A 20,975-nucleotide genomic window follows, 5' to 3' on the forward strand; every position below is an offset into this window, starting at 1 on the left:
ACTCATCCAGGCAAGTGGAGAGTATTCCATCACACTCCTGACTTGTGCCTTGTAGATGGTGGAAAGGCTTTGGGGAGTCAGGAGGTGAGACACTTGCCGCAGAATACCCAGCCTCTGAGCTGCTCTTGTTGCCACAGTATTTATGTGGCTGGTCCAGTTAAGTTTCTGGTCAATGGTGACCCCCCAGGATGTTGATGGTGGGGGATTCGGCGATGGTAATGCCGTTGAATGTCAAGGGGCGGTGGTTAGACTCTCGCTTGTTGGAGATAGTCATTGCCTGGCACTTCTGTGGTGTGAATATTACCTGCCCCTTATCAGCCCGAGACTAAACGTCATCCAGGTCTTGTTGCATGCGGGCATGGACTGCTTCATTCAGTACTGTTTTGCATTCAGTTTGGTGCTCTACTGAATTAGGAACCCAACATTTAACATAAGCCTCCTTTGTCTGTTATATCTTCAATATCTCTTTGTTGTTTCCATTTCCCAATCCCTTTCAGCACTGCTTAGATTGGCACACATTATTCCTGCTTTATTTCCCTGCAGCTGTGGAGACCCCCTTGTCATTGCCGAGTGAGGCTCCAGCCCATGGGAAACTTTTGATTGTTTAAAAAAATTCTTCCCCGTAGAGAGCGACACCTTCGCGTCGCGGTTTCTCAAATACCTGAAGGCTCTGAGCGAGAGTCGGCAGAGCAAGCGATCTGGTGGTGTGGTAAATAGCGAGGAGGGAAGCCTCAGGCTACAGGACGATATAGACGGGTTGGTCAGATGGGCAGAACAGTGGCAAATGGAATTTAACCCTGAAAAGTGTGAGGTTGTGGCAGAGCCACCAGGGGACTCTGATCTAATGTACATAATTATCTTTAACAAATTATTAGCTACAGAATGAATCTGTATCTTTGTTCATATTATTGCATGTACATAGCGCGGTCCCTTTAAGAATGAGACCAAACGCGATGACGTCATCACGTTGATCACGTGATCCTCCAGCGGCGGGAAAACGTCATGACGTCATGACGTCAGGCTGGGGAGCCGCCCTAGCCAGTCCTCGTGGAGCCAGCAAAGAGTACAGACCTGTAATTTAGTTCTCCTGTGTTTTCGTGTTAAACTCTGTTGAATAGTATTAAACATCGTTTGTTTGATAGACTGACTCGACCTCAGTCCTTTAGTTAGGAATCTAGCCATTCCTACAAGGTGATGCATTTTGGGAGGACTAACAAGGCAAGGGAATACACAATAAATGGTAGGACCCTAGGAAGGACAGAGGATCAGAGGGACCTTGGTGTGCATGTACATAGATCCCTGAAGGCAGCAGGACAGGTAGATAAGGTGGTTAAAAAGGCATATGGGATATTTGCCTTCATTAGCCGAGGCATAGAATATAAGAGCAGGGAGGTTATGATGGAGCTGTACAAAACGCTAGTTAGACCACAGCTGGAATACTGTGTGCAGTTCTGGTTGCCACACTATAGGAAGGATGTGATTGCACTGGAGCGGGTGCAGAGGAGATTCACCAGGATGTTAGCTATCTTACTGCCCACTCGCTTAACCGGCCTGTATCCCTCAACAGGCTCATTGTGTCCTCCTCACAGCTTACTGCCCCGCCTAGCCTTAGAAACATAGAAGATAGGAGCAGGAGTCGGCCATTCGGCCCCTCGAGCCTGCTCCGCCATTTAATGAGATCATGGTTGATCATCCAAATTCAGTACCCTGTCCCTGCTTTCTCCCCATATCCCTTGATCCCCTTAGCCTTAAGAAATATATCTAACTCCTTCTTGAATATATTTAATGAATTGGCCTCTACTGCCTTCTGTGGTAGAGAATTCCACAGGTTCACCACTCTCTGGGTGAAGAAATTCCCCCTCATCTCTGTCCTAAATGGCTTACCCCTTATCTTTAGACTGTGGCCCCTGGTTCTGGACTCCCCCGCCATCGGGAACATCCTTCCTGCATCTAGTCTGTCTAGTCCTGTTAGAATTTTATAAGTTTCAATGAGATCCCCTCTCATTCTTCTAAACTCTAGCGAGTATAAGCCCAATCGACCCAATCTCTCCTCATACGTCATTCCTGCCATCCCAGGTATCAGTCTGGTGAATCTTCGCTGCACTCCCTCCGTGGCAAGAACATCCTTCCTCAGATAAGGCGACCAAAACTGCACACAATACTCAAGGTGTGGTCTCACCGAGGCCCTGTACAACTGCAGCAAGACATCCTTGTTCCTGTACTCGAACCCTCTCGCTACGAAGGCCAACATACCATTTGCCTTCTTAACCGCCTGCTGCACCTGCATGCTTACCTTCAGCGACTGGTGCACAAGGACGCCCAGGTCTCGTTGCACTTCCCCTTCTCACAATCTATTACCGTTCAGATAATAATCTGCCTTCCTGTTTTTGCCATGCATCTGCCCAATCACCCAACCTGTCCAAATCATACTGGAGTTTCTCTGCATCCTCCTCACAGCACACACGCCCACCCAGCTTTGTGTCGTCTGCAAACTTGGAGATATTACATCTAGTTCCCTCGTCTGGATCATTAATATATATTGTGAATAGCTGGGGTCCTAGGACCGATCCCTGCGGTACCCCACTAGTCACTGCCTGCCACTCGGAAAAAGACCCGTTTATTCCAACTCTTTGCTTCCTGTCTGCCAACCAGTTCTCTATCCAAGTCAGTACCTTGTCCCCAATCCCATGTGCCTTAACTTTACACGCTAATCTCTTATGCGGGACCTTATCAAAAGCCTTCTGAAAGTCCAAATGCACCACATATCCAACTCCTTCTTGAATATATTTAATGAATTGGCCTCAACTGCCTTCTGTGGTAGAGAATACCACAGGTTCACCACTCTCTGGGTGAAGAAATTCCTCCTCATCTCTGTCCTAAATGGCTTACCCCTTATCCTTAGACTGTGACCCCTGGTTCTGGACTCCCCCGCCATCGGGAACATCCTTCCTGCATCTAGTCTGTCTAGTCCTGTTAGAATTTTATACGTTTAAATGAGATCCCCTCTCATTCTTCTAAACTCTAGCGAGTATAAGCCCAATCGACCCAATCTCTCCTCATACGTCATTCCTGCCATCCCAGGTATCAGTCTGGTGAATCTTCGCTGCACTCCCTCCGTGGCAAGAACATCCTTCCTCAGATAAGGCGACCAAAACTGCACACAATACTCAAGGTGTGGTCTCACCAAGGCCCTGTACAACTGCAGCAAGACATCCTTGTTCCTGTACTCGAACCCTCTCGCTACGAAGGCCAACATACCATTTGCCTTCTTAACCGCCTGCTGCACCTGCATGCTTACCTTCAGCGACTGGTGCACAAGGACGCCCAGGTCTCGTTGCACTTCCCCTTCTCACAATCTATTACCGTTCAGATAATAATCTGCCTTCCTGTTTTTGCCATGCATCTGCCCAATCACCCAACCTGTCCAAATCATACTGGAGTTTCTCTGCATCCTCCTCACAGCACACACGCCCACCCAGCTTTGTGTCGTCTGCAAACTTGGAGATATTACATCTAGTTCCCTCGTCTGGATCATTAATATATATTGTGAATAGCTGGGGTCCTAGGACCGATCCCTGCGGTACCCCACTAGTCACTGCCTGCCACTCGGAAAAAGACCCGTTTATTCCAACTCTTTGCTTCCTGTCTGCCAACCAGTTCTCTATCCAAGTCAGTACCTTGTCCCCAATCCCATGTGCCTTAACTTTACATGCTAATCTCTTATGCGGGACCTTATCAAAAGCCTTCTGAAAGTCCAAATGCACCACATATCCAACTCCTTCTTGAATATATTTAATGAATTGGCCTCAACTGCCTTCTGTGGTAGAGAATACCACAGGTTCACCACTCTCTGGGTGAAGAAATTCCTCCTCATCTCTGTCCTAAATGGCTCACCCCTTATCCTTAGACTGTGACCCCTGGTTCTGGACTCCCCCGCCATCGGGAACACCCTTCCTGCATCTAGTCTGTCTAGTCCTGTTAGAATTTTATACGTTTCAATGAGATCCCCTCTCATTCTTCTAAACTCCAGCCTTGAAGTTTACGTGAATCTAAAGTTCTCCCCGGGGTTTCCCGACTGCCGTTCGCCTCGTTTGCCCGTCGAGGGACATGCACTCGCTGCGGACCCGGTGGCTGGAACACCACCCAGGCCCGCGACAGCACGCCGTCCCGCTGGAACCGCGGGTGCCATTGCCGGTTCGCTGGAAGTTTTTGTGAAGCCGAGAGTGTAAACAACCGGCCAGAAAGTCCCCGCGAGGAACTCACTCACGGCTGCTGAACAAGCAGTCGATTGTGTCGAAACAGGTAAATCCTGCTTCGCTTGCTCCAGCTAGTCGTGCAAGTGGAGTTGGCAAAGATTTGTGTTGTTAAACCTCGAGCTATTAATAGCTCGATTTGATGGGGTTATTGGAAAGTTCAGCATCCGACCACGTTCCAACAGGGACAGAACGCGTTGTTGAGACGATTGGATTGGCCTGTTTTCTGTGTGCTAAGCGATGTGTGGTTTAGATCAGTCCCCAGGTGCGCTTCACAGGATCGTAAATCAGGCAGAATCTGACAGCGAGCCACACAAAGAGATATTAGGGAGAGGTGACCTAAAGCTGGGTCAAAGAGATCAGTTTTAAGGAACGTCTTATGTTTCTCCAGCGCCTTTCACGACCACCGGACGTCTCAAAGCCCTTCACAGCCAATGAAATACTTTTTTCAAAGTGTGGACACTGTTGTAATGTGGGAAATGCAGCAGCCGATTTGCGCACAGCAAGCTCCCACAAACAGCAATGTGATAATGAGCAGATCTTCTGTGTTTGTTATGTTGATTGAGGGATAAATATTGGCCCCAGGATACCGGGGAGAACTCCACCCTGCTCTTCTTCGAAATAGTGCCAGGGGATCTTTTACATCAACCTGAGAGGGCAGACAGTGCGGCGCTCCCTCAGTACTGCCCCTCCGACAGTGCGGCGCTCCCTCAGTACTGCCCCTCCGACAGTGCTGCGCTCCCTCAGTACCGCCCCTCCGACAGTGCGGCGCTCCCTCAGTACCGCCCCTCAGACAGTGCGGCGCTCCCTCAGTACTGCCCCTCCGACAGTGCGGCGCTCCCTCAGTACTGCCCCTCCGACAGTGCTGCGCTCCCTCAGTACCGCCCCTCCGACAGTGCGGCGCTCCCTCAGTACCGCCCCTCAGACAGTGTGGCGCTCCCTCAGTACTGCCCCTCCGACAGTGCGGCGCTCCCTCAGTACTGCCCCTCCGACAGTGCTGCGCTCCCTCAGTACCGCCCCTCCGACAGTGCGGCGCTCCCTCAGTACCGCCCCTCAGACAGTGCGGCGCTCCCTCAGTACCGCCCCTCCGACAGTGCGGCGCTCCCTCAGTACCGCCCCTCCGACAGTGCGGCGCTCCCTCAGTACCGCCCCTCCGACAGTGCGGCGCTCCCTCAGTACCGCCCCTCCGACAGTGCGGCGCTCCCTCAGTACCGCCCCTCCGACAGTGTGGCGCTCCCTCAGTACCGCCCCTCCGACAGTGCGGCGCTCCCTCAGTACCGCCCCTCCGACAGTGCGGCGCTCCCTCAGTACCGCCCTTCCGGCTGTGCGGCGCTCCCTCAGTACCGCCCCTCCGACAGTGCGGCGCTCCCTCAGTACCGCCCCTCCGACAGTGCGGCGCTCCCTCAGTACCGCCCCTCCGACAGTGCGGCGCTCCCTCAGTACCGCCCCTCCGGCAGTGCGGCGCTCCCTCAGTACCGCCCCTCCGACAGTGCGGCGCTCCCTCAGTACAGCCCCTCCGACAGTGCGGCGCTCCCTCAGTACCGCCCCTCCGACAGTGCGGCGCTCCCTCAGTACCGCCCCTCCGACAGTGCGGCGCTCCCTCAGTACAGCCCCTCCGACAGTGCGGCGCTCCCTCAGTACCGCCCCTCCGACAGTGCGGCGCTCCCTCAGTACCACCTCTCCGACAGTGCGGCGCTCCCTCAGTACCGCCCCTCCGACAGTGCGGCGCTCCCTCAGTACCGCCCCTCCGACAGTGCGGCGCTCCCTCAGTACTGCCCCTCAGACAGTGCGGCGCTCCCTCAGTACTGACCCTCCGACAGTGCGGCGCTCCCTCAGTACTGCCCCTCTGACAGTGCGGCGCTCCCTCAGTACTGCCCCTCCGCCAGTGCGGGGCTCCCTCAGTACCGCCCCTCCGACAGTGCGGCGCTCCCTCAGTACTGCCCCTCCGCCAGTGCGGCGCTCCCTCAGTACCGCCCCTCCGACAGTGCGGCGCTCCCTCAGTACCGCCCCTCCGACAGTGCGGCGCTCCCTCAGTACTGCCCCTCCGCCAGTGCGGGGCTCCCTCAGTACCGCCCCTCCGACAGTGCGGCGCTCCCTCAGCACTGCACTGAGGTGTCAGCCTAGCTTTATGTGCTCAAGTCCCTGGAGTGGGACTTGAACCCACAACCTTCTGACTCAGAGGCGAGTGTGCTACCAACTGAGCCACAGCTGACACAAGGCGGCGAGTGAGGCGGAGAGGTTTAGGGAGGGAATTCCAGAGCTCGGGGCCCGGGCGGCTGAAGGCACGGCCGCCAATGGTGGAGCGATGGGAATCGGAGGGTGGGCGAGAGACCAGAATTGGAGGAGCGCTGAGATCTCGGTGCGGGGAGGGGGTGGGGTAGTGGGGCTGGAGGAGGTTACAGAGATAGAGGGAGGGTTGTAGGGGCTGGAGGAGGTTACAGAGATAGGGAGGGGTGTAGGGGCTGGAGGAGGTTACAGAGATAGGGAGGGTTGTAGGGGCTGGAGGAGGTTACAGAGATAGGGAGGGTTGTAGGGGCTGGAGGAGGTTACAGAGATAGGGAGGGTTGTAGGGGCAGGAGGAGGTTACAGAGATAGGGAGGATTGTGGGGCTGGAGGAGGTTACAGAGATAGGGAGGGGTGTAGGGGCTGGAGGAGGTTACAGAGATAGGGAGGGTTGTAGGGGCTGGAGGAGGTTACAGAGATAGGGAGGGTTGTAGGGGCAGGAGGAGGTTACAGAGATAGGGAGGATTGTGGGGCTGGAGGAGGTTACAGAGATAGGGAGGCGTGTAGGGGCTGGAGGAGGTTACAGAGATAGGGAGGGTTGTAGGGGCTGGAGGAGGTTACAGAGATAGAGGGAGGGTTGTAGGGGCTGGAGGAGGTTACAGAGATAGAGGGAGGGGTGTAGGGGCTGGAGGAGGTTACAGAGATAGGGAGGGTTGTAGGGAGCTGGAGGAGGTTACAGAGATAGGGAGGGTTGTAGGGGCTGGAGGAGGTTACAGAGATAGGGAGGGTTGTAGGGAGCTGGAGAAGGTTACAGAGATAGGGAGGGCTGTAGGGGCTGGAGGAGGTTACAGAGATAGGGAGGGTTGTATGGAGCTGGAGGAGGTTACAGAGATAGGGAGGGTTGTAGGGGCTGGAGGAGGTTACAGAGATAGGGAGGGTTGTAGGGGCTGGAGGAGGTTACAGAGATAGAGGGAGGGCCTCCTCCTGCTCCTATTTTCCTATGTTTCTAATAGGAGCCCATCTTCTGCTCGGTGCTGACCCTTGGCATCCACAGAAGGTTCTTAACCATTCATCACCTTCTCAAAAACAGACGAGGCGAATTCCCAGTCCAGATCACATCCTCTGCCTAACTCTTGCTCTGAGGCTTCAGGTTATTTAACAAACCACAGAAAGCAGTGTCGCTATTTACTCCGAAGGAATGTAAACCAAACATTGGCCACGGACTGAGTCGATAAGATTCACTAGCGTGACAAGGGGATTTCCACAGATACAAGGAAATGAAGGCAGAGTAACTTGAGCCAAGGTAGGCCTGTAACCTTAGGCTATGTGGAAAGGGGACTATTTACTGAATGCACGACCTGCTACATTAGGAACAGGAGGAGACCGTTCAGTCCCTCGAGCCTGTTACATTAGGAACAGGAGGAGGCCATTCAGCCCCCTCGAGCCTGTTACATTAGGAACAGGAGGAGGCTGTTCAGCCCTTTGAACTTGTTACATTAGGAACAGGAGGAGGCCATTCAGCCCCCTCGAGCCTGTTACATTAGGAACAGGAGGAGGCCATTCAGCCCCCTCGAGCCTGTTACATTAGGAACAGGAGGAGGCTGTTCAGTCCCCTCGAGCCTGTTACATTAGGAACAGGAGGAGGCTGTTCAGTCCCCTCGAGCCTGTTACATTAGGAACAGGAGGAGGCCATTCAGCCCCTCGAACCTGTTACATTAGGAACAGGAGGAGGCCATTCAGCCCCTCGAGCCTGTTACATTCGGAACAGGAGGAGGCCATTCAGCTCCTCGAGCCTGTTCTAGATTTCCCCACGAGGGGAAACATCTTCTCTGCATCTACCCTGTCGAGCTCCCTCAGTATCTTATATGTTTCGATAAGATCACCTCTCATTCTTCTAAACTCCAACGAGTATCGGCCCAGCCTGCTCAACCTTTCCTCATAAGTCAAACCCCCTCATCTCTGGAATTAACCTCGTGAATCGTCTCTGAACTGCCTCCAATGCAAGTATATCCTTCCTTAAATACGGAGACCAAAACTGTACGCAGTACTCCAGGTGCGGTCTCACCAATACCCTGTACAGTTGTAGCAGGACTTCCCTGCTTTTATACTCCAACCCCCTCGAAATAAAGGCCATTCCATTTCCCTTTTTGATTACTTGCTGTACCTGCATGCTAACTTTTTGTGTTTCATGTACAAGGACCCCCAGGTCCCTCTGAACTGCAGCATTTTGTAATCTCTCTCCATTTAAATAACAGTTCGCTCTTTTATTTTTCCTGCCAAAGTGGATAACCTCGCACTTTTACCCCATTGTCCGCCTGCTGATGCGGCCCTCCCGACGGCGGGAAAATCCCGCCAGGGTCAGCGAGGCGAGCTGTGGGTCTGCTGCAGTGTAAGTGTGCAAATGACAGCTGCATAGGTAGTGCGAAGGCTGCAATGGGACACTGGTAAGTGTGACAGGTGAGAGAATGCAGTGAAAAATATTTTTATTCTGTTTATATACATCTGCAGGTGGCAAGATTCGATGTTTCTGGGAAGCCTCTTCCGATCGGGAGAATTGACAGATGGCTTCTGCAATCTCACATGCAGCTGCCATCTGTTTTCTCCTGAGGAGAGAGTCGTTGGTGAGCCTGGGTGCAAGGGCTCACCTTTGGACAGTGAGTGACAGCAGGGCGTGGCTTAACAAGGCCAATCAGGGGGAAAATAGCGTCAGCTCGTCGGATGTCGCTGGGGGCGGGACTAGAACACAGAAACCAGCAGTCCCGCCCCCAACACGCCTCCTCGGATAAGATCCCGGCCCATCTGTTCAGGCCGAGCATTCACGATCCCGACAGCTCTCGGAGTGAAAGGAATCTCTCCTCCTCTCCCCTCTCGATCTTTTTCCGAGGATTTTTGAGTCTATGACCGCTGGCTATTGGCGCCACTTGTTAAAAAAATATATAACGAGATCCGGGTATCGCATTTATAATAACTTTAATCGAGGATCGTTATGCAGACAGATGGAGAGCTTGTTAATACAGAATACAGCGGAGACAAGATCGACAGGGCCTTGCACTCACTGAAAGGTGTGCGGAGAAGGTTCAAATCCCATTTGCCATAAATTGGAATCACGTGAGAAGTCTGGTCTGACACTCCGGGCGCGGTCTTGCCAGCCCTGGGGAGGCGGGTTTGGAGGCAGGACTGCCGGAGAAATGGCAGAATCTGGGGGCGGGTGCCAGGTTCTGTCTCCTTGGGGGCAGGAAGGGGATTAGTGCCAATTATCTGCCTGTTATCCCCGTTTTACCCAGACATGTGCGGGCTTCCCAACGTCAGGGGGAGCGGAGCTAAACACGATCACAATCACTAAGGAAGTGGTACTCGGTAAAATAATGGGACTTAAGCCGGATAAATCCCCTGGACCTGATGGCTTACATCCTAGGGTCTTGAGGGAAGTGGCGGTAGGGATTGTGGATGCATTGGTAATAATTTTCCAAAACTCCCTGGACTCAGCAAAGGTCCCGGCAGATTGGAAAACTGCTAATGTAACGCCCTTATTTAAAAAGGGTAGTAGGCAGAAGGCTGGAAACTATAGACCGGCTAGCCTAACATCTGTGGTAGGTAAAATGTTAGAGTCCATTATTAAGGAGACAGTAACGGGACATTTGGATAAACATAATTTAATAGGACAAAGTCAGCATGGTTTCATGAAGGGGAAGTCATGTTTGACAAATTTGCTTGAGTTCTTTGAGGAAGTAACATACAGGGTGGATAAAGGGGAACCAGTGGACGTAGTGTATTTAGACTTCCAAAAGGCATTTGACAAGGTGCCACACAAAAGATTATTGCTCAAGATAAAAAATCACAGGATTGGGGGTAATATTCTGGCGTGGGTGGAGAATTGGCTCTCTAACAGAAGGCAGAGAGTTGGGATAAATGGTTCATTCTCAGACTGGCAATCAGTAACTAGTGGTGTTCCGCAGGGGTCAGTGCTGGGTCCCCAACTCTTTACAATCTATATTAACGATTTGGAGGAGGGGACCGAGTGTAACATATCAAAGTTTGCAGATGATACAAAGATGGGAGGGAAAGTAGTGAGTGAGGAGGACATAAAAAACCTGCAAAGTGACATAGACAGGCTAAGTAAGTGGGCAGAGATTTGGCAGATGGAATACAATACTGGAAAGTGTGAGGTTATGCACTTTGGCAGGAAAAATCATAGAGCAAGTTATTATCTTAATGGCAAGAAACTGGAAAGTACTGAAGTACAAAGGGATCTGGGGGTCCTGGTGCACGAAACTCAAAAGGTTAGTATGCAGGTGCAGCAAGTGATCAAGAAGGCCAATGGAATGTTGGCTTTTATTGCTAGGGGGATAGAATATAAAACTAGGGAGGTATTGCTTCAGTTGTACAAGGTATTGGTGAGACTGCACCTGGAATACTGCATACAGTTTTGGTGTCCATACTTAAGAAAAGACATACTTGCTCTCGAGTCAGTACAAAGAAGGTTCACTCGGTTAATCCCGGGGATGAGGGGGTGGACATATGATGAGAGGTTGAGTAGATTGGGACTCTACTCATTGGAGTTCAGAAGAATGAGAGGCGATCTTATTGAAACATATAAGATTGTGAAGGGGCTTGATCGGGTGGATGCGTTGAGGATGTTCCCGATGGTGGGTGAAACTAGAACTAGGGGGCATAATCTTAGAATAAGGGGCTGCCCTTTCAAAACTGAGATGAGGAGAAACTTCTTCACTCAGAGGGTAGTAGGTCTGTGGAATTTGCTACCCCAAAAAGCTGTGGAAGCTACATCATTAAATAAATTTAAAACAGAAATAGAGAGTTTCCTAGAAGTAAAGGGAATTAAGGGTTACGGGGAGCGGGCAGGAAATCAGACATGAGTCTAGGTTCGGATCGGTCATGGCCCTGTGGGTGGCGGAGCGGGCCCAGGGGCCGTGTAGCCTGGTTCTGTTCCTACTTCTTGTGTTCTAATTCTGTGTTAGATTTCAGGAGATGGTTCTATCACAGGGATTAGTGGAGCCCTCGGGAACAGGCTGCCAGCTAGGAGTCCTTCAAGAGTAAATTGGGCCTGTTCCTGGCTGGGGTGGAGATCATCTTTTACAGAAGGTAAGTATTGCAGGAAATACAGGGACAGAGTGATCTCCCGGACTAGTTTCGATCGCCTAGATGGGTCGGAGAGGAATTTCCCAGATTTTTTCTCCCAAATTGGCCATTGGGTTTTTATCTGGTTTTTCGCCTCTCCCGGGAGATCACATGGGTTCGGGTGGGATGGAGAGTGATAGAAGATTTGAGGTTAGGATCAGATCAGCCATGATCTTATTGAATGGTGGAGCAGGCTCGAGGGGCCGATTGGCCGACTCCTGCTCCTATTTCTTATGTTCTTTTGTTCTTATAAAAGCAGCCTTGAAATAGATCAATATTGAAAATAATGATTCAGATATTATGGGGCAAAAGTGTGTCAGCTCTGGCTCAGGGGGTCTCACTGTCGTCTCTCAGTCAGAAGGTTGTGGGTTCAAGTCCCACTCCAGAGACTTGAGCACGAAAATCTAGGTTGACGCTCCAGTGCAGTACTGAGGGAGCGCCGCACTGTCGGAGGAGCAGTACTGAGGGAGCGCCGCACTGTCGGAGAGGCGGTACTGAGGGAGCGCCGCACTGTCGGAGGGGCGGTACTGAGGGAGCGCCGCACTGTCGGAGGGGCGGTACTGAGGGAGCGCCGCACTGTCGGAGGGGCGGTACTGAGGGAGCGTCGCATTGTCGGAGGGGTGGTACTGAGGGAGCGCCGCACTGTCGGAGGGGCGGTACTGAGAGAGCGCCGCACTGTCGGAGGGGCAGTGCTGAGGGAGTACCGCACTGTCAGAGGTGCCGTTTTTCGGATGAGACGTTAAACCGAGGCCCCTGTCTGCCCTCTCAGGTGGATGTAGAAGATCCCACGGCCACTATTGGAAGAAGAGCAGCGGGAGGGTTCTCCCCAGTGTCCTGGGCCCAATATTTATCCCTCAACCACAGATGATCTGGTCATTATCACATTGCTGTTTGTGGGAGCTTGCTGTGCGCAAATTGGCTGCCGTGTTTCCTACATTACAACAGTGACCACACTTCAAAAAAAGTCCTTCACTGGCTGTGAAGCACTTTGGGACGTCCTGAGATGGTGAAAGGCGCTGGAGAAATGGGTGGCATAGTGGTTAGCACTGTTGCCTCACAGCGCCAGGGACCCGGGTTCGAATCCGGCCTCGGGTGACTGTCTGTGTGGAGTTTGCACATTCTCCCCGTGTTTGCGTGGGTTTCCTCCGGGTGCTCCGGTTTCCTCCCACAGTCCAAAGATGTGCGGGTTAGGTTGATTGGCTATGATAAAAAAAAAATTGATCCTTAGTGTTAGGGGGATTAAATACGTGAGGTTACGGGGATAGGGTGGGATATGTGTTGGTGTAGGGGTTACGGGGATCAGGTGGGATATGTGTCGGTGCAGGCTTGATGGGCCGAAATGGCCTCTATCTGCACTGTGGGGTTTCTGTGGTTTCTATGGTTTCTGAGTCTGTCTTTGACTTTCTCATCTGCTCCCCTAGTGGTCCTTTGCTCATGCTCCTATCTTCCATGTTTCTATGTATCTCAAAGCGTTGACCCTCGCTGGGATTCCTCAGGGGCTTCACCAGGGAGCCCATCCTCCTTGCTATTTGACTGTGGGGGCATCGCCTCCAAGCATGAATCTCGCTGCCGCGGGGGTCGGGAGAGGGTGGGAAATAGAAAAAACGGAAAATTTCCACTATTAAAATGGATATTTAATAATAGAAACGACCGGCGTGTCAGAGCTGTGACAAGAAAAAGAACGGTTTTAACATTTCATAGAAACATAGAAGATAGGAGCAGGAGTCGGCCATTCGGCCCCTCGAGCCTGTTCCGCCATTTAATGAGACCATGGCTGATCATCCAAACTCAGTACCCTGTCCCTGCCTTCTCCCCATATCCCTTGATCCCTTTAGCCTTAAGAAATATATCCAACTCCTTCTTGAGGGCGAGGGGTTGGGAGATGAGAGATCTGCAGAGTGTCCCAGAGATTGTCCTGCCCAGGCACAGACTCTGAGGCTCAGGAGCCAATCACTGGGGATTCTTGGTGTTTTGGGCCAATGTGCAATTTGCTCCCTGGGGCTCCCAGTGCGCATGCGCGCCTCGCCGCGCCGCGCCGGCTCGATAGCGCCCCCTGGCCGCCCTCGCTGGCCGCCGGCGGTACTGCAGCCCGGGCCCGGAAAAACAAACCCACACCGGAGGCGGAAAAACTCCCGGCCGGTTTTCCAAACCGGTTTTCCAGGATTCAGGCCGAGCCCGCGGATCTTTTGGCTGCCGCTCCCGAGCCTCTGGGTGGTGGGGAAAAGGTCAGGCGGGCGTGAGTCGGATGGCTGGCGGCGGGTGTGGTGCCGGGGGGTCCTGCGGTGAGTGAGGGTGAGACACTCAAGATGGCGGTGGGCGGGGGAGACTTTGCGGGGTGGGTGGTTACGGGGGAGGGGGACACTCAAGATGGGGCTCAGGGGGAATGGGGACACTCAAGATGGCGCTGAGGGGGCTAGGGATACTCAAGATGGCGCTGAGGAGGAAAGATGACACTCAAGATGGCACTGAGGGGCTGAGGACACTCAATATGGCGCTGAGGGGTAATGGGGACACTTAGGATGGGGCTGAGGGGGAATGGGGACACTCAAGATGGGGCTGAGGGGGAATGGGGACACTCAAGATGGGGTTGAGGGGGAATGGGGACACTCAAGATGGCGCTGAGGGCGATAGGGACACTCAAGATGGCGGTGAGGGGGAGTGGGGACACTCAAGATGGCACTGAGGGGGATAGGGACACTCAAGATGGCGCTGAGGGGGAATGGGGACACTCAAGATGGCGCTGAGGGGGAATGGAGACACAAGATGGTGCTGAGGGGGATTGTGACACTCAAGATGGGGCTGAGGGGGAATGGGGACACTCAAAATGGCGCTGAGGGGGTAGGGACACTCAAGATGGGGCTGAGGGGGTAGGGACACAAGATGGGGCTGAGGGGGTAGGGACACTCAAGATGGGGCTGAGGGGGATTGAGACACTCAAGATGGGGCTGAGGGGGATTGGGACACTTAAGATGGCGCTGAAGGAGAATGGGGACACTCAAGATGGCGCTGAGGGGAAATAGGGTTACTCAAGATGGCGCTGAGGGGGTAGGGACACTCAAGATGGGGCTGAGGGGGAATGGGGACACTCAGGATGACGCTGAGGGGGTAGGACACTCAAGATGGGGCTGAGGGGGATAGGGACACTCAAGATGGCGCTGAGGGGGTAGGGACACTCAGGATGGGGCTGAGGGGGAATGGGGACAATCCGAACGAGCCCAAGGGCGGGCGTGGGTGGTTGGGGGAAGATGGGGCCGGCACGGGCTCGACGAGTCGAGCAGCCTCCTTCCGTCCCCCTGTGACCGTTCTAGGATGATGAGGTGCTCCTCGACTGTAGAGACTCAGAATTGCTTCTTTTCAAATATCAATGATTGTTAGAGGAATACAGGGAGGTTATGCTTGAACTGGATAAAACACTAGTTAGGTCACAGCTAGAGCACTGCGTGCAGTTCTGGTCACCACATTACAGGAAGGATGTGATCGCACTAGAGAGGAGATTTATGAGGATGTTGCCAGGACTGGAGAATTTTAGCGATGAGGGAAGATCGGAGAGGCTGGGGTTGTTTTCTCTGGAACAGAGGAGGCTGAGGGGAGATTTAATCGAGGTGTATAAAATGATGAGGGGGCCCTGGATAGAGTGGATAGGAAGGACCTATTTCCCTGAGCAGAGAGGTCAATAACCAGGGGGGCAGAGATTTAAAGTCATTGGGAGAAGGATTAGAGGCGAGTTGAGGAGAACTTTCTTCACCCAGAGGGTGGTGGGGGTCTGGAACTCACTGCCTGAAAGGGTGGTCGAGGCAGAAACCCTCATCACATTTAAAAAGTACTTGGATGTGCACTCGAAGCGCCGGAACCCACAGGGCTACGGACCGAGAGCTGGACAGTGGGATTAGGCCGGAGAGCTCTTTGTCGGCCGGCACGGACACGAGGGGCCGAATGGCCTCCCTCTGTGCCGTGAATTTCTACAATTCTGTGAATGTGCCGATCGGAGATATCAACCCGCCTCTTAATAACTGGGCCGGAGGCTCTGAGCAAGGAGCGGGGCAGTGGGATTCGTTCTCAATGGCCCTGGTGCAGATTGCCCCAGACAGGATGGTCAAGTGGCCTCCTCCTGCTCCGCAAACCTCTAGATGCAGGAAGGATGTTTATGATGGCCGGGGAGTCCAGAACCAGGGGTCACAGTCTAAGGATAAGGGGTAAGCCATTTAGGACAGAGATGAGGAGGAATTTCTTCACCCAGAGAGTGGTGAATCTGTGGAATTCTCTACCACTGAGGGCGGTGGAGGCCAGTTCATTAAATATATTCAAAAAAGAGTTGGATATATTTCTTAAGGTTAAAGGGATCAAGGGATATGGGGAGAAGACAGGGACAGGGTACTGAATTTGGATGATCAGCCATGATCTCATTGAATGGCGGAGCAGGCTCGAAGGGCCGAATGGCCGACTCCTGCTCCTATCTTCTATGTTTCTAATGGCTTGCATGTTTTTTTTGTCAGTATGGTTTTTTTTCTGTGCGAGCGGTCCTCGATATGGGATCTAAAAAAAAAATCCACACCGTGATCACGACACGATTTGTGCGTTGCAGTTACTGAGTGAAGATGGGCCGATCGTCGAAAGATAAACGGGACATTTATTACCGCCTCGCGAAAGAGGAGGGCTGGCGAGCAAGAAGCGCCTTCAAACTACTGCAGCTGGATGAAGAGTATAAACTTTTCCAAGGTATGAATCGCTCTTTGTAAGCGCTGTGTAACTAGAACATAAGGAATAGGAGCAGGAGTCGGCCATTCGGCCCCTCAAGCCTGCTCCGCCATTCAATAAAATCATGGCTGATCTTCGACCTCAACTCCATTCACCAGCCCTATCGCCATATCCCTCGATGCCCTTACTAGTCAGAAATCTATCGACTTCTGTTTTGAATATACCCAATGACTGAGCCTCCACAGCCCTCTGGAGTAGAGAACTCCAAAGATTCACCACCCTCTGTGTGAAGAAATTCCTCCTCATCTCAGTCCTGAATGGCCGACCCTTTATCCTGAGGCTGTGGCCCTGGTTCTAGATCCCCTTGAAGCCTCTTCACATCCTCTTCACAACTGACCACTGCCACCTAGCTTTATATCATCAGCAAATTTGGAAATGTTACATTTAGTCCCCTCATCCAAATCATTGATATAGATTGTAAATAGAAACATAGAAGATAGGGGTAGGCCATTCGGCCCCTCGAGCCTGCTCCGCCATTTAATGAGATCATGGCTGGTCATCCAAATTCAGTACCCGGTCCCTGCTTTCTCCCCATATCCCTTGATCCCTTTAGCCTTAAGAAATATATCTAACTCCTTCTTGAATATATTTAATGAATTGGCCTCAACTGTCTTCTGTGGTAGAGAATTCCACAGGTTCACCACTCTCTGGGTGAAGAAATTCCTCCTCATCTTAGTCCTAAATGGCTTACCCCTTATCCTTAGACTGTGACCCCTGGTTCTGGACTCCCCCGCCATCGGGAACATCCTTCCTGCATCTAGTCTGTCTAGTCCTGTTAGAATTTTATAAGTTTCAATGAGATCCCCTCTCATTCTTCTAAACTCCAGCGAGTATAAGCCCAATCGACCCAATCTCTCCTCATACATCATTCCTGCCATCCCAGGTATCAGCCTGGTGAATCTTTGCTGCACTCCTTCCATGGCAAGAACATCCTTCCTCAGATAAGGCGACCAAAACTGTACACAATACTCAAGGTGCGGTCTCACCAAGGCCCTGTACAACTGCACCAAGACATCCTTGTTCCTGTACTCGAATCCTCTCGCTATGAAGGCCAACATACCATTTGCCTTCTTAACTGCCTGCTGCACCTGCATGCTTACCTTCAGCGACTGGTGCAGAAAGACACCCAGGTCTCGTTGCACTTCCCCTTTTCCCAATATATTGCCGTTCGGATAATCTGCCTTCCTGTTTTTGACACCAAAGTGGATAACCTCGCATTTATCCACATTATACTGCATCTGCCATGCATCTGCCCAATCACCCAACCTGTCCAAATCATCAATGGCTTGGAAGTGCAGGGGAGGAGAGCGTCTGACTTGGCTGCGATGGCTCCTGCGGTCGAATAGCCTGCTGAGATTGGCCGTCGGTGGGAGGCGGGGCAGGGGGGGTGCTGGTTCCACACGAGGGATGGCCACAAGGGACGGGACATGTCCCCGGTGCACATGGAGCTTGTATCCCAAGTGAATTCACGAGATCAGGCAGGAAAACGAACAAACGATGTTAGAAATCCGGGTGCAGGGGGTGTGGAAAATGTCTGCGGGAGCGGGCGGAGGAAAGAACGCTTTGTGTTGCTCGCTCTTTCAAAGGTTTTAAATGTTTTAACTCTGTTAAATGTAAAGTCAGTAAATTTACGTTTCCTCCCCCCCGCTCTCCTAGGAGTCTGCAGGGCGGTGGATCTGTGCGCAGCCCCCGGGAGCTGGAGTCAAGTCCTGAGCCGCAAACTCAAGTAAGTGTCAGACTTCCCCTGCTTTCAACCGCGCCGTTTTTCCCGTCCATGATTTAGAAAATCTTGCGTCCCGGCCACACTTCCTGCCCAACGACCTCACTTCCTGCCCACCGACTTCACTTCCTGTCCACCGACCTCACCTCCGGGTGTCAGGATCTTTGGTCGCACTTTGTCTGTCAGCATTTACCATTGTAAACTGCTCCATCAACCTTGCCCATTCAGTTTTGCTGTAAACTGTCATGGTGCAGTTGCAGGGACCGGCCACTGGGTGGCTCTGGGGAAGCAGTGTTATTTTTGCTATGTAAACTGTCGCGGTGCAGTTGCAGGGACTGGCCACTGGGTGGCTCTGGGGAAGCAGTGTTATTTTTGCTATGTAAACTGTCACGGTGCAGTTGAAGGGACCGGCCACTGGGTGGCTCTGGGGTAGCAGTGTTATTTTTGCTATGTAAACTGTCACGGTGCAGTTGCAGGGACCGGCGACTGGGTGGCTCTGGGGAAGCAGTGTTATTTTTGCTATGTAAACTGTTGCGATGCAGTTGCAGGGACTGGCCACTGGGTGGCTCTGGGGAAGCAGTGTTATTTTTGCTATGTAAACTGTCGCGATGCAGTTGCAGGGACTGGCCACTGGGTAGCTCTGGGGAAGCAGTGTTATTTTTGCTATGTAAACTGTCACGGCGCAGTTGCAGGGACCGGCCACTGGGTGGCTCTGGGGCAGCAGTGTTATTTTTCCTATGTAAACTGTCACGGTGCAGTTACAGGGACTGACCACTGGGTGGCTCTGTGGTGCAGAGTTTTCCGAATCGCTTCCAACTCCTTAACTGACCGCGGCCAACATCCACAGGAAATTTATGAGGTTATTCGCCAAAAACCCCACACCCACCTCATTATTTTCTGTTCCGACACACAGAAGGGAAGAGGGCAAGAGCTCGGAAATCAAAATCGTTGCCGTCGACCTCCAGGCAATGGCTCCTCTCCCTGGGGTCATCCAGATCCAGGGAGACATCACCAAGGTAACACAAGCAATGGTAGATAATCAGAAATCGGTCTGTTTCCCCCCTACCCCATCCTGCATTTCTCCAGCGCCTTTCACCACCTCAGGACATCCCAAAACGCTTCACAGCCAATGAAGGACTTTTTTTGAAGTGTGGTCACTGTTGTAATGTGGGAAACGCGGCAGCCAATTTGCGCACAGCAAGCTCCCACAGACAGAAATGTGATAAAGGGCCCAGATCAGGAGCAGGAGTCGGCCATTCGGCCCCTCGAGCCTGCTCCACCATTCAATGAGATCACGGCTGATCATCGACCTCAACTCCACTCTCCCGCCCGATCCCCATATCCCTCGATTCCCCTCGAGTCCAAAAATCTATCGATCTCAGCCTTGAATAGACTCAACGACTGAGCCTCCACAGCCCTCTGGGGCAGAGAATTCCAAAGATTCACCGCCCTCTGAGTGAAGAAATTCCTCCTCATCTCAGTCCTCAATGGCCGACCCCTTATCCTGAGACTGTGACCCCTGGTTCTGGACTCCCCCCGCCATCGGGAACATCCTTCCTGCATCTAGTCTGTCTGGTCCTGTTAGAATTTTATAAGTTTCAATGAGATCCCCTCTCATTCTTCTGAACTCCAGCGAGTATAAGCCCAATCGACCCAATCTCTCCTCATACGTCATTCCTGCCATCCCAGGCATCAGTCTGGTGAATCTTCGCTGCACTCCTTCCATGGCAAGAACTTCCTCAGATAAGGCGACCAAAACTGCACACAATACTCAAGGTGTGGTCTCACTAAGGCCCTGTACAACTGCAGCAAGACATCCTTGTTCCTGTACTCGAATCCTCGCTACGAAGGCCAACATACCATTTGCCTTCTTAACCGCCTGCTGCACCTGCATGCTTACCTTCAGCGACTGGTGCACAAGGACACCCAGGTCTCGTTGCACTTCCCCTTCTCCCAATCTCTTGCCATTCAGATAATAATCTGCCTTCCTGTTTTTGCCACCAAAGTGGATAACCTCGCATTTATCCACATTATACTGCATCTGCCATGCATCTGCCCAATCACCCAACCTGTCCAAATCACACTGGAGATTCTCGGCATCCTCCTCACAGCACACACGCCCACCCAGCTTTGTGTCGTCTGCAAACTTGGAGATATTACATCTAGTTCCCTCGTCTAGATCATTAATATATATTGTGAATAGCTGGGGTCCTAGGACCGATCCCTGCGGTACCCCACTAGTCACTGCCTGCCACTCGGAAAAAGACCCGTTTATTCCAACTCTTTGCTTCCTGTCTGCCAGCCAGTTCTCAATCCAAGTCAGTATCTTACCCCCAATCCTATGTGCCTTAACTTTACACGCTAATCTCTTATGCGGGACCTTATCGAAAGCCTTAGGACTGAGATGAGGAGGAATTTCTTCACTCAGAGGGCGGTGAATCTTTGGAATTCTCTGCCCCAGAGGGCTGTGGAGGCTCAGTCGTTGAGTCTATTCGAGGCTGAGATCGAGAGATTTTTGGACTCTCGGGGAATCGAGGGATATCGGGATCGGGCGGGAGAGTCGAGTTGAGGTCGAAGATCAGCCCTGATCTTATTGAATGGCGCAGCAGGCTCGAGGGGCCGAATGGTCGACTCCTGCTCCTAATTCTGATGTTAATTAGGGACGAGCAACAAATGCCGGTCTTGCCAGCATCGCCCACATGGCGGGAATGAACTAAAAACCGTGGCTGCTTATCTCTTCCTGTCTTTGTAGGTTTCGACTGCCCAGGAGATCGTCCGCCATTTTGAGGGACAGGCGTCAGACTTGGTGGTTTGTGACGGAGCCCCAGACGGTATGATTACAGTTCACCCGCATACAGGCTCGTGGCGGTGGACAGTTCGGCGCAGTC

The 20,975-nt window shown here is 52.4% G+C and overlaps 1 protein-coding gene across 6 annotated transcripts in view; it reads left to right on the forward strand.

The window, feature by feature from the left end:
* The first annotated feature begins 7,669 nt into the window (after positions 1-7,669).
* The window catches only part of ftsj1 (FtsJ RNA 2'-O-methyltransferase 1), a 166,255-nt gene continuing 152,949 nt past the window's right edge, over positions 7,670-20,975 (forward strand). The window contains exons 1-5 of one of the 6 annotated variants that reach the window (XM_085978851.1): positions 7,670-7,779; positions 16,195-16,328; positions 18,024-18,093; positions 19,001-19,103; positions 20,840-20,918. In XM_085978851.1, coding sequence (XP_085834977.1) covers positions 16,208-16,328; positions 18,024-18,093; positions 19,001-19,103; positions 20,840-20,918 — 373 coding nt within the window. In that variant the 5' untranslated portion in view covers positions 7,670-7,779; positions 16,195-16,207. Of the gene's footprint in view, positions 7,780-13,680; positions 13,905-14,028; positions 14,114-16,194; positions 16,329-18,023; positions 18,094-19,000; positions 19,104-20,839; positions 20,919-20,975 lie in introns of those variants that run through there. The other 5 variants (XM_085978853.1, XM_085978852.1, XM_085978849.1 and 2 more) reach the window with 5 other exon arrangements.

This window comes from Somniosus microcephalus, unplaced genomic scaffold (assembly GCF_052327205.1).
Source record: "Somniosus microcephalus isolate GS21.2 unplaced genomic scaffold, FLI_Smic_1.0 unresolved_chr7, whole genome shotgun sequence".
Classification (NCBI taxonomy): domain Eukaryota; kingdom Metazoa; phylum Chordata; class Chondrichthyes; order Squaliformes; family Somniosidae; genus Somniosus; species Somniosus microcephalus.